The 12,759-nt window shown below is 35.1% G+C and overlaps 1 protein-coding gene across 2 annotated transcripts in view; it reads right to left on the bottom strand.

Annotated features, from left to right (window-relative positions):
* The window catches only part of WDR35 (WD repeat domain 35), a gene marked incomplete at both ends in the record, with an annotated part of 60,519 nt that overhangs the window by 27,571 nt on the left and 20,189 nt on the right, over window positions 1-12,759 (bottom strand). Inside the window, 5 exons of one of the 2 annotated variants that reach the window (XM_079721533.1) lie at window positions 314-383; window positions 1,903-2,047; window positions 7,926-7,986; window positions 8,346-8,378; window positions 11,200-11,385. In XM_079721533.1, coding sequence (XP_079577659.1) covers window positions 314-383; window positions 1,903-2,047; window positions 7,926-7,986; window positions 8,346-8,378; window positions 11,200-11,385 — 495 coding nt within the window. The remainder of the gene's footprint in view (window positions 1-313; window positions 384-1,902; window positions 2,048-7,925; window positions 7,987-8,345; window positions 8,379-11,199; window positions 11,386-12,759) is intronic. The other variant, XM_079721534.1, reaches the window with a different exon arrangement.

Genomic DNA, 12,759 nt, shown 5'->3' with positions numbered 1-12,759 from the left:
TTCCCTGATTTTGATATTACACTATAGTTATGTAAGATGTCACCACTGAGGGAAGCTGGGTAAAGAGGTTCTATGTGCTATTTTTGCAACTTCCTGTGGGTCTATGATAATGTCAACATAAACTTTTTTTCAAAATCGAAAGAAGAAAAAAACAGATCTAGAAAAATTTGAATTAGAATAGAAATTTTTAAAAGAATTACTAGAATAAAATGCTATTCGTTGAAAACAAATTTTTTTCAGGTCTCAAAATAAAATTACAGTATTTCCAAACCTATGGATATTAACATTTGCTGGCAATAATAAAATCACCTACTTGAATGGCTTTACTATAATCAAGCACACCATCCACTGATCCAGAAGGAGTATCATCAACATGATAAATTCTGAAAAAAAAATTTTAATTTCAATGGTAGTATAAGTAAGGTTTATACTATTTCATCATCTCTAGAACAATTAAAGGATTGGATGACACTGATGAATACTGTTATTTAATATTACTGTTCTGATTATTTTAAAGAGTTCTTGACACAGCTCAATCTTACAAAGGCAGAAACTACCTACCATGTGTTTACTAGTTATGCAAGTGCCGTGTTCCTGAGAGCTATGCCAAAAATATATTTGGACACTGAATCATACATTTCCAGTGAATTTCGGTAAAAGACCCAAGAGATATCTTCCCTTACTCCCCCAATGAACATCAGTCAGGAACAGCTTCTAAAGCACCAAGTTTCTCTGTTGTTTCTCCATAATTTCCCTTCTAACGATATGCTTAATAAAGGTAAAACTTAAGTGTATTTGGGAAGCTCTAATTAATGCAATTCTTCTTCTGAAGTAAAGAACCCTCCCCTCTGCCTACTGTGTTATGAAGATGCACCACTTCTGGTGTACCATCTCTCGGATACCTTTACTGTAACACTTATTCACACCACAGTATTGCTGCTAGTTTCCTTGTCTCTCCCACTAGACAGTGATTTTCCTAGAGGCAAAGACTACATCTCCAGTGCCTGCCACACCTTGTCAGGTGCTCTATAATGTCTGCTGAAGACAACATTAAAATGAATGGAGGTGAACAGAGAAGACACATCACTGAGTAGCTATGAGGCCCTGGGCAAGTTATTTAACTTCTCTGAGCCTCAAATTCTTCATCTGTAAAAGAAGGCTAACAATTCCCTCTTTGCAGGATTTTTGAGAGGCATAAATAAAATGATGCTTGTAAAGCACATGTGCACAGAGCCTGATACATAAAAGGAGTTCAAGACATCGCAGCTGTAATATAATCACAGGAAAATTAAGCCATTTTCCATCTTTAAAATATCATGAATTTTATCATTGTTAAATTGAAGTCATATTTGTACTTTCACCAATATAATAAGGAGATCAAATGTTAAATAAATTTTAAAGAAATGTATTAAATACAGAAAGGTATACTAATTTAGAGGTACCATGTTTCTGCTTTCTAATAATTTTTATTAAGTACATACAGTCAATATTTCTACTTAGTTATCACAAAATAAAAGTCAAAGGTTAGAATAGGAGGTCTCTCAAGAGATAATTTGACCCAAATCCCTTTCTTAAAACAAATAGGGTACTACAAGAAAGGCCAATCTGAGTAAAGTGGCTCAGAGCCAGATAAACCTGGCATTGTGTCCCATCTCCTCTTATCAGCTGGGAACCTCTGGCAAATAATTTATGCTGTGTGTCTCAGTTTCCTCTCTGTGAAACAGGAATACTACAAGTGCTGACTACCCAGTGTCTGGCACACAAGAAGTACTCCATCAATGTTGGCTCCTATCAACATCATCAACAATTTACAGTTCTCAAGCATGACAATTTGTAAATACCTATGTCCGATTTAAATGTGATATGGTTGAGCTACTAAAAAATGTTCATCAAAAGATATACCTTTCTCTCCCTTCTTTTCGAGACCGGGTGATCTGATTAATTTCCAATGCTGTGAGCTTCTTTGCCACACGATACTGCCAGGTATAAAATGCTTCTTTTGAAGCTGCTATCACATGGGTTTTGGTCATTGTAACAAACAATGGTACTATTAAAAAGAACATTAAGGCAATTAGGTTACAATTAGACAGAACCACAAAATGTGCTGCAAAAGACTTCAGTGATCACTGAGTCCAATCTCACGTCTTATAGACAATATACCCTAAAAACAGTCTGAGAACTCAGAAGAGTCAGAAGTTTGTAGGACCATCCAGAAATATCAACTCAAAATGAATCAGACATAAGTATAGAACTCTTAGAAGAAAACTTATGTGTAAATCTATGTGACATTGGATTAGGCAATGATTTCTTAAATATGACACGAAAACCACAAGCAAGAAGAGAAAAAGTAGATAAACTGGACTTCATCAAAATTCAAAACATTTGTGCTTCAAAGGACACCAGCAAAAAAGTGAAAAAACAATCCACAAATGGAAGAAAGTATTTGAAAAGCATATACATGATAGGGAATTACATCTAGAATGTATAAAGAACTCTTGTAACTCAATAATAAAAATTCAAATAGCCCAATTTAAAATTGGGCAAAGCATCTGAGCAGACATTTTTCCAATGAAGATATACAAATGGCTACTAAGCAAATGAAAAGATGCTCAACATTATTAGCCACCAGGCAAATGCAAATCAAAATCACAATGAGATAACACTTCACACCTACTAGCATGGCTAGAATCAAGAAGTCAGACAATAATGAGTATTTGCAAAAATGTGGAGACATGGTAGGAATGTAAAGTGGTGCATCCACTTTGAAAAACAGCTCGGTAGTTCTTCAAAATGTTAAATATATCAATAGAATTACCACATGCCCTAGCAATTCCACTCCTAGGTATAGACCCAAGAGAAATGAAAACATATGTCTACACAAAAACTCATACACAAATATTCATAACAGCATTCATAAGAGTCAAAAAAATAGAAACAGCCCAAATGTCCAAATGGATAAATAAAATCCCACTCCTTCCTCCCATCCCCACTACCATTACTGCGTGGTTCAGGCCTTTATCCTTCCCTCTGATCTCGTATGTCTTATATTTCCTCATTAATTTAGAAAATGAAATTATCCAAAGTTCCTTCTAATTTAGGAATATAGTCTCTTAAATATTTTTTTCATCTGTTCCATTTCTTAGAGAATATTTAATTAAATTCCTACTGTGTACCCTTTGATGAAGTAGTCTCATCAAATCCATCTTACAGATAAAGAAACAGAGGATTAAAGATGTAAAATAACTTGCCCAAGGTCACAAACAAAATAAACAATATAAAATTAAACACACACATTCACAAAAATATAGAAAAACAAAAAACTCTTTCATAAAAGATCATTTTAGTAGCTAATTTCTAAATTCACAATTAAAGTGGTACAAAACATATTGTTCTATTCAAAACTACTGTACAAAGTAATCATTAATACAGTCAGAATAAAGGAACAGTGTTAATAACAGCTACCATTTATGGAGTTCTTGCCACAGTCCAAATAAAGGACATTTAGGGCAGTAAGAGACTTAGGAACTAAACAAAGAATTAGAAACTAGATTGATGGTGTAGTGTTAACTGAACAGATTAACAAGTCGAGATTCAAACGCAAGAATTTTTATATGCTAAATAAATAACTCAGTAGAGTTGAATCATATTAAAAAGTTTTTTTTAATTACAGTTGTCAAGATTTCTCTATTCAAAATGTGTACCACTACCAAACTCTAGAGGGAGTGAGAAGCCTTCCTGTAGGGAACAGCTGGTTGGAAGGCAGTCCTGAGAATGGTGGCAGAGCCCGATTCAGGGGGAGCCCTGAGTGGGACGAATGAACAGGGCGGCCTAGGCTTTGCTGAGCTTTTGCTGATCCCATCTGCACTAAATCATAAGACATTTGCTAAATATTCAGTAAATTCTACCATAGGTACTCTGATGCTGGTAACTATTATGCCTTTAGTGTGATGTGAAGTTCACAAACCTTAACTGCTTTCTAATAAAATAGTTTTTCCTAAGCATATAAAAGCATATTTCTAACCAATGTTTAGCTACAATTATAAATTATACTCATGTTTCCTTTTTTTTTGATACATCCTAAATAATCACAAGTTTATTATCAGCCTAATTAATTCAAAATTAAAAAGTGAGTGGTTCATAGCAAGTCAGACTTCTTGGATTTATATCACAGGCACTTGCTAACTCTGTGGCCTTAGATGAATTACTTATTCTCTCTGAACCTCTGTTTGCTAACTGTAAATTGAAGATAATAATAATACTACCAATCTTATAGAGCTACTTTAAGGATTAAGAGAGATAACAAATATAAACCATAGTACAGTGCCTGGCATAGAATAAATGCTTAATAATAATAATTTTAAATGCCAGTATTTATTGAATTTTTTAAATTATATGTCAGGCATTTTTATATAATTATACAGTTATGATACATAATTATATTAATATATAATTAATGTATTACATACATAACTCACACCTACCCTATAAGGCAGGCACTATTATTACCCCCATTTAGCAGATGAAGAAACTGAAGGATGGAATGGTTAAATAACTCACTGAAGTTGCACAGCTAGAAAGCGCTAGAAGCTGGGACACAAACACAGTCAATCTGGTTCTAGAATCTGTGCTCTTAACCACTATGGCAGACTGCTCCTCATTAAGGGTTAATAACTGTTAGGTGTGGTTGCTATTATTTTTTGCTTTTTATAATAAAACGATATATAAATTCACTAGTCAATACAAAAAACAAATACAATATATATGAAACATGTTCTTTTGAATCAGCATGGCAGTAATTTTGGCAAATTCATATGGGTAGATAATCCTATCTACATAAATTATGCTAGATCATTATTTATTATCTATCCCATCCAGGTGGTTTAGTTCTTAGTTTGCTAGAACTAAGCCTCTAGGGAAAAGTTAGAAGACCAAATTTTAACAGACTGGATATTTTAGGAAAAAAACATAACCAGGAAAAAAGCAGTCCATATCCTTCTCAACTATCCAGTATCCAGAAAGAAAAAATTTGAAATATCTAGAAAGATCATTGGGAAAAAATTGTAAAGAAAGTAATTATGTTTCCATTAACTGAAAATTGTAACACTAATAGGTAATAGTTACTAGCTAAGCAAGGATGTAAAATAATTTAGGACAATCTAGGAATTCACATATAAGTAAAACCTGCTTGTAATATTTTAATGCTGAGGCCTGAAATAAATGTCTACATCTGTAATGTTCCCCCACTTTTCTACCTATTTCTCAGCCCTTTAAAGAGCTGGTAAACTGAAATTGCACTGAACTGTTTTCATCAAATCACCTCTCTCTGGCCTATATAGAAGACTTAGTGCAAATGCTACCGGCCACCATTAGAAAGCTCCTACATGCTCCCCACAAAATGGCTGCAGCACAGGCACCTGGTACTTTTCAGGCACTTTTCATGCCTTCATTCCTCTGCAAATGCTGTTTCCTCTCCTTAAAATGTTACCTGAAGAAATACTTATCCTTCAGAACTCAGCTCAAATGAAACCTTCTCTGAGTAGAAAAAATGTCCCTGACATCCTTATGCACGATATCTACTTATCTAGCACCTAGCACAAAACCTAGCACACAGCAGGGGAGCAACTGTCATTGTTCAATAGACTAACTATATTTTAATTATCTGTTTAGACATTCTACAGGAAATGTCAGAGTTAATTTCTTATCACTACCAGTACCTAGTACAGTACCTGAAACAGTATATACTATTGATGGTTTGCTAAATAAATAGATTTTATTTTAAATATTTTCATACATTCAATAAACATTTGTTATGGGGCAAGCACAGCGTTAGGCAGTGGGGATACAGAAATGAATAAACATAGTTAGATCTTTAAGAAGCTCAAAATCTTGGAGGGAAGGTAGATAAGAAAATCAATAATCACAGTGCAGAGTAAGTACTCTGGATAGAAGCACACCAATGGTATACTGAGGGCTCAAAGGAAGAGGCCCTAAAAATGGTACCTAACTCTTACATGTACAGTACAACAGAGCCTCACAAACTAAAGTTCTGTAATAATACATAATGTTCTTTTTAAAAGTTTCTCTAGAGATTTTCAGGAAGAGCAGATGACAAATCACATTTCCTAGAACAATATCAGTTATATACTTTTTTTTGCTTTAGCCTCCAGTCCTCATGAAAATTTGGCATAGAAACTTAAAAAAGGAATTTCACAGGATATGTGTGAAGCAAAAATGTTGAATTTTTGGCTGAGTTTACTGCAGACCAGTGAAAGAACTGTTTGTTAAAATTTCAGCCAGTAAGACCGCAAAAAAAAAGTTTCAAGACTCAAAAATACAAATAATCATGCCCTCAAGCATTTGCCATTTTATGAAGGTAAAGGATTTACATCTGGCTTTATTAAAACATAGATTGCATGTGATTAAAATTACTTTGAGGTTAACCCTATCATCATTATGATATTATGTTAATATTTTTGATATTAAAAGAAAAAGCATATAATCTGAAGACTGACAGAATTCATCCCTTAGATTTAAGACTATTATATTTCTAATAAATAGAAGATATTCATGTGATAAGTATAATAATTTTAAGCTAAGGAATATTAACATTAACAAAGAACACTAACATTTATGTACATATATAAATAGAGAGAGAGAAACATATAAACATACCTAACACTGAACATAAGACAAGAAGTTGAAAAGTTTCAATGTTTAAAAGTGAGTTACCAAGACCCTAAACATAGAGTATAAAATCTTTGAGGCCAGTAAGTATTCTTCACGTTTGCTTGTATCACCCAAAGACCTTAGCAAAATACTTAGAAGGCACACTTTAACATTTAATTGTTAAGGCTGAATGTGAAATCTAAAAACAAAAAAGACTAGCCCTCAGATTCAGAAAATAATTCAATGGGTTTTCAATTTTTGAAACCTACTATTTTTTTTAACACCATATCCAATAAACTAATATACACTTTAAAAGAAAATCATTATTTTGGAAGTTATAGTGAAATTGGCAACAAAATATTTGGTAACAATTTTTGACAAAATACTAAGAATAAGATTTGGAATTTTTTATGGTTAGTTTCATAGCTATTGGATAGAGGGAAGGGGAAATCTAAAGAAACAAATGTCTTCCGAAAACAAAAAGGTCAGGAATTTTTTAAGTTGTCCCTATTAATAAACTAATTTCATCAGAAAAATCTGGACAGGGCAAACTCACTTTAACAAGCAGCTAAAGTGTTTTTTATGGAAGAGAGGTACTTGGCAGTTTATTAATAATAAAAGTGGTTTCATGGCAGAATCCTTTCTATAATCTTCAGTATATTACATACTAATCATTACACTGGACACCAATTCTCATACAATTATATTTCCCATTTAAAGCAAATGATGGCAGTATAGCAGTCGTGAGATTATTGTGAATTTTAGACAGAGTGAACTTAAAAGTTATTGTATTAAGCAGGATCCTTCTGAGAGTGAAATGGGGCATTATTAATAATTTTACCATGACAACAGGCATAGGCTGGTACTGAACCTGAACCTGGCAAACCAGGAAGTATGTTCATTCTTGTTTTAGAGAATACCGTTCTAATTAATAATACCATTGTTACATTTTAAAATTAGTTTAGGGCTTCCCTGGTGGCGCAGGGGTTGAGAGCCCGCCTGCCGATGCAGGGGACACGGGTTCGTGCCCCGGTCCGGGAAGATCCCACATGCCCGGAGCGGCTGGGCCCGTGAGCCATGGCCGTTGAGCCTGCGCGTCCAGAGCCTGTGCTCCGCAACGGGAGAGGCCACAAAAGCGCGAGGCCCACATACCGCAAAAAAAAAAAATAAAAATAAAAAAAATAAATAAAATAAATAAATAAAATTAGTTTACAAGTAAGACTTGATTAAAGAGGGAGTAAATATTAACATTTCCTTACCAAGATCAATGTATTTGGGATCCAGAGGTGTGCCAATAGAATTACAAAGAACGAGCACAAACTGTGAACAAATAAAACAGAAAGTATCAAAACTCCTGCTTATGTCCTGTAAAAGAAATAATGCTTAACATACCATGCTTATCTCTCTTTCAAGTATCACTAACATGGAAAGAATTGACAAAATTAAATACAAAGAACAGCAAAGATAATCTACAGCACAAAAGTAAAGAAATACGAACTAAAATTAAACTAAGGCTGATTTCTCAATATAGTGGAACACTGGTTTTTAAGAGACCATTTAAGAAACACAAGTACACTGGCTACTTTTCATTTTTATACTTCTAAAATTCCTGGTCAGCTATAACCTCAAAAAACATTTTTATCCTATAACCAGCTATGTAAGAGCTAACAATTTGTTACCGTTGCACCAAATGTTTCCATCTTGTTCTCCTCCTTTGAAGCAATATATAAATGACATGAGAAATTCAGAAAAATTCAGTTAATTCAGAAAAAAACATAACCCAACCCAATGAAAATAACTTAAAATGCCCAGTGGTTAACACATACACAATTATCAATGATTAATATTAGGAAAAATAATCGAACATAATGCACACTTTACATCAGATTATTCTAATGATAATTTCATTTTTTTGCTGTTAGTCACCTTCTCTGTATCTAGTACTAAGAATAATATTTTACATAGATGTTTTCCTGATTAGAATAATAATTTCAAATAAACCAATTCTCAATGTACTATTTAAATGATTTCTTTTCTCAATATCTCAAGTAAAGCTTGTTTAATTTCATAAACGTAAACTAAATGATAAAAATTACAGTAAAATATCATAATTTACTCTTCCACTACTTAAAACAAGCTTATTTACTGCCACAAAATACAAGTGTTTTACATACTTATTATTCACATGCTTATAGCTTAAATGAGACATCTTACTAAAAATAGAAGTCCCCCAACTTCCCATTTCTTGCTTCCTAATTACTTTCAGCTCCTGTAATTCTTTCTTTTGCTATTTACCTCCACAAATGTAAGTAACATGTTTACAGTGCTACTTCTTGTTCTGTTTTGTTTCAATTCAGGACATCATGTAACCATTAGTTTCACCCCTCCTTCCCAGCCTCCCATTACACAGGAGCACACTCCCATCACTCCATTTTTCCACTACAGTCTTGTTAAATCAGAATTTAAGTTTTAAAATGTTATTATAGTTCAATTTTTAAACAATTTTAATTTTTCAAAAAATCTAGTGAATACATCATTTTGACGCTAAATGCTATTCACAGCTGAGGCAAGTATAACATGATTTATTTTCCTTTCAAGCATTTTTTTTTTTTTTTTTTTTTTTTGCGGTATGCGGGCCTCTCACTGTTGTGGCCTCTCCCGTTGCGGAGCACAGGCTCCGGACGTGCAGGCTCAGCAGCCATGGCTCACGGGCCCAGCCGCTCCCCGGCATATGGGATCTTCCCGGACCGGGGCACGAACCCATGTCCCCTGCATCGGCAGGCAGACTCTCAACCACTGCGCCACCAGAGAAGCCCTCAAGCATGTTTTAAAGCTTTTCCTGGAGTGGATAATTGCCTTTATTTTTTTCTCTTTGCTTGGTTTTCTCTGTGTTTATTACTAACTCAAGTCCCCAGTTATCTATGTCTCCCCTCAGGAGGTCAACCACATAAACTATTCTACTAATTTCATCTTGAATTTCTTTTGGAGCCACCTGGGCTGCTCTCATGTGATGACTCACTCCCTAGGCATGTGCACAACTGCCAGCTGGTACCACTCCACACCACTGTTGTCAGGTTACCTTGTTTCTTCCTCTTTCTTAGTTTATTCTTCGTTTTGGTAAACCATATCCCGAAGTAACTTCCTAAGTTAAGAAAGCTCGGAAGGTAAATTTTTGGTGATCTCGTACATCTAAAAATGTCTTTATTCCACCCTCATATTTAATGAATAGTTTGTTTAAGGTATGGAATTCAAGGTGGGAAATCATTTTCCCTCAGAATTGTGAAAGCAATTCTCCAAAGTATTGAGGTTGACAAGTCAAATGCCATTATGCTACCCGATCCCATGAAATCTGTTCTGGAACCAAGTGGGAAATGTAGACTGCGGTAACATTAATTTAACTGCCCTGTTTTCAGCAAGAGCTCCTCCACCCTTCCCTGTGTTTGGTGCCCTTCAGTGCAGGGACTCCGTATCCTCTCTGGAGGGTAAACCAGTCTCCCTCATGGTTAAAAGGGCAGCTGCCCACAGGCTCAGTAGGGGGAGGGGACCTAGAAATCTGCTCCTTTCTATGACCCTTTTTCTTTTTCCCAAAGTATTCTCCTGCCTGCATAATCTCTGGTACTTCCAAATCGCTTTTCTGTTCACTTCTTTCTCCTACCGGGTACCACCACCAAGTCCTGTGTTTCTGGGATTCTGTGATGTAAACTCGTTGCTTCTTTCCTTTCTCCACTGATGGCTGAGGGTTCCATTTTCTTGGTCTGCTAAGGTCATTACCACTAATCTCCCTACTCTCTAAACTCCAAAATTATGTTGCTCTCTCCTCTCCCTTTCTGATCCCTATGGGCTTATAGCTTCTTAAAAAATACCTTTCCTGTTGTTTCAGTCAGTTTCAGGAGAGAACAGAGCCAAATGTGGCTGTTCAAATGGCCGCCTTAAACTAAAAATTCTATCCTTTTTAATGGGATAAAATAAGTTATAACACAGCCAAAGACATTGGTAGTCCTTTTTTGAAAACTTTGCATACTTCTGCAAATATTTAAATGGTTAGCAGACTTTTTTAAAGGGCATTATTTATATTATTTATTGTATGTTATGAGACATTGTCTTTTAAAGCAATATAAGTCCACATAAAAGTACATTTCTGAATGTCAAAGCTACCCAAATTGTTATAAATGGCCATTGTTACATAATTTCTTGAGCATTTGTACTAGACATCTGGTTATTCATTTCTACTTATGGAATTTTAAATTGGAAAAGAATTGTGGCATTTTAAATATATTTCAGAGACAAAAAGCTTCAGTACTGGTCAATATAAACTGCCAATGGATTAACTAAATGGAGAAAAGAATCAGGGGACACAGAACCAATGGAGTCATATAACTTTCCAAACAGAGGTCTAGACAGACATGGCCAATAGACCCAATACTTTGCTGTACCTGCCAGTACAGAGGCCATGCTTGAGAAGACAGAGAACTATAGCCCGATTCCGCCAAGTAGTTAACCCATCTAAGTTTTAAGATATCAAGGAACACCTACCTGAGGATGATTTTCATCAGCTTTTGTAGCCAAAATGCAGAAATCTCCACAAGTAGTAATAGAAATGAGACTCTTCACATACTTAACATATTTCTCATTGTTTTTTGTATCCCAAAATATAACACAGTACTCTGGACGATCAGGTCTGGTATAAGCATAAACTACAGTGTTTGAGCAATAACCCCACTAGGAAAAAAGGAAGAAGGAAAGGGAGGGAACAGAAGGAGGGAGGGAAGAGAGAGAGAGAGGAAGGAAGGAAGGAAGGGAGGGAGAAAGAGAGAGAGAAAAAGCAAGCAATTAATATTGGGAATGTCATATTATTATATTTTTATATTTTTCCTCTAAAAATACTGCAGATACGTGGTTTATCGGTGCTGACAAATTAAATTCTTTAGAAATGGAAGAGAGAAGGACTGAATATTCAGCTTAATCTCTTTTCTCACTAAAATAACAAATCTAAAAGTAATAAAGACAGTTTTAAAAAAAATGTACCGCAAAAATAAATTTGGTTTAACTTTCCTTATTTTAATTTGTAAGATTTAAGCTTCAGTGGTGAAAATTTCAGATTTTTCAATAGTCAATAACAGCTGCTTGGGGGACAACAGCAAGAGAGATCCCTGCCAAAGTTCAATTCTGAGTCCTGAAGCCAAAATTCAGAAATAGCGGCTTTGCCTTTTTTCTCCCATCCACGTTTTTTTAATATTTGTTTTTATCAGAGTAACATATGCACATAGTTTATAGTCAAATAATTCTACATGGCTTATTTAACACAAACACAAAATGCAGGACCCCCCCCTGCCTAATTTCCTCCTTGGGGTAGCCATTTACAACTATTTTAGCTGTAACTGTTTGGGCATTGATTTCCATATCACATGTGGATTGATTACAGAACCTAGAGCTTTCCCTCTCCCAACGAATTTATACGTAATTTTGAATAAATCAATATTCAGTGTCTACATTATCAACACTGTGTTGACTCTTCTTTTTTGCGGGGGGAGGGGCCGTGCTATGGGGCATGTGAGATCCCAGTTCCCCAACCAGGGATCGAACCCACGCCCTGCCACAGTGGAAGCACAGAGTCCCAACCACTGGACCACCAGGGAAGTCTCCAGTGTTTACTATTCAAAGTAATGTGGTGATGACTTCCTAAGATAAACTTTTGAACTGTAAAATAATTTTAGATTTATACAAAAGTTGCAAAACGAATACAGTGTTCCCTGTACCCTTTACTCATTCTCCTCTGTTGTTAACATCTTACATTATTACCACAGTAATAACACAGTAATGTCACAACTAAGAAACCAACACTGATGCGTTACTATTAACAGAACTCCAAACTCAATTTGGACTTCATTCGCTTTTCCCTAATATCCTTTTTCTAATCCAGAATTCCCTTTGGAACACATTATTATATTTAGTCGTCATGTCTCCTTAGGCTCCTCTGGGCTATGATGGTTTCTCAGTCTTTCCAGGTTTTTGACGACCTTGACAGTGTGGAGGAGTCCTGGTCAGGTAGTATGTAGAATGTGCCTCAATTCATGTTAGTCTGATGTTTTTCTC

The sequence above is a fragment of the Hyperoodon ampullatus genome (genome assembly GCF_949752795.1).
Source record: "Hyperoodon ampullatus genome assembly, chromosome: 15".
NCBI lineage: Eukaryota > Metazoa > Chordata > Mammalia > Artiodactyla > Ziphiidae > Hyperoodon > Hyperoodon ampullatus.
The sequence above is the reverse complement of the archived record's forward strand: the minus strand, read 5'-3'. Positions and strand labels throughout refer to the sequence as shown.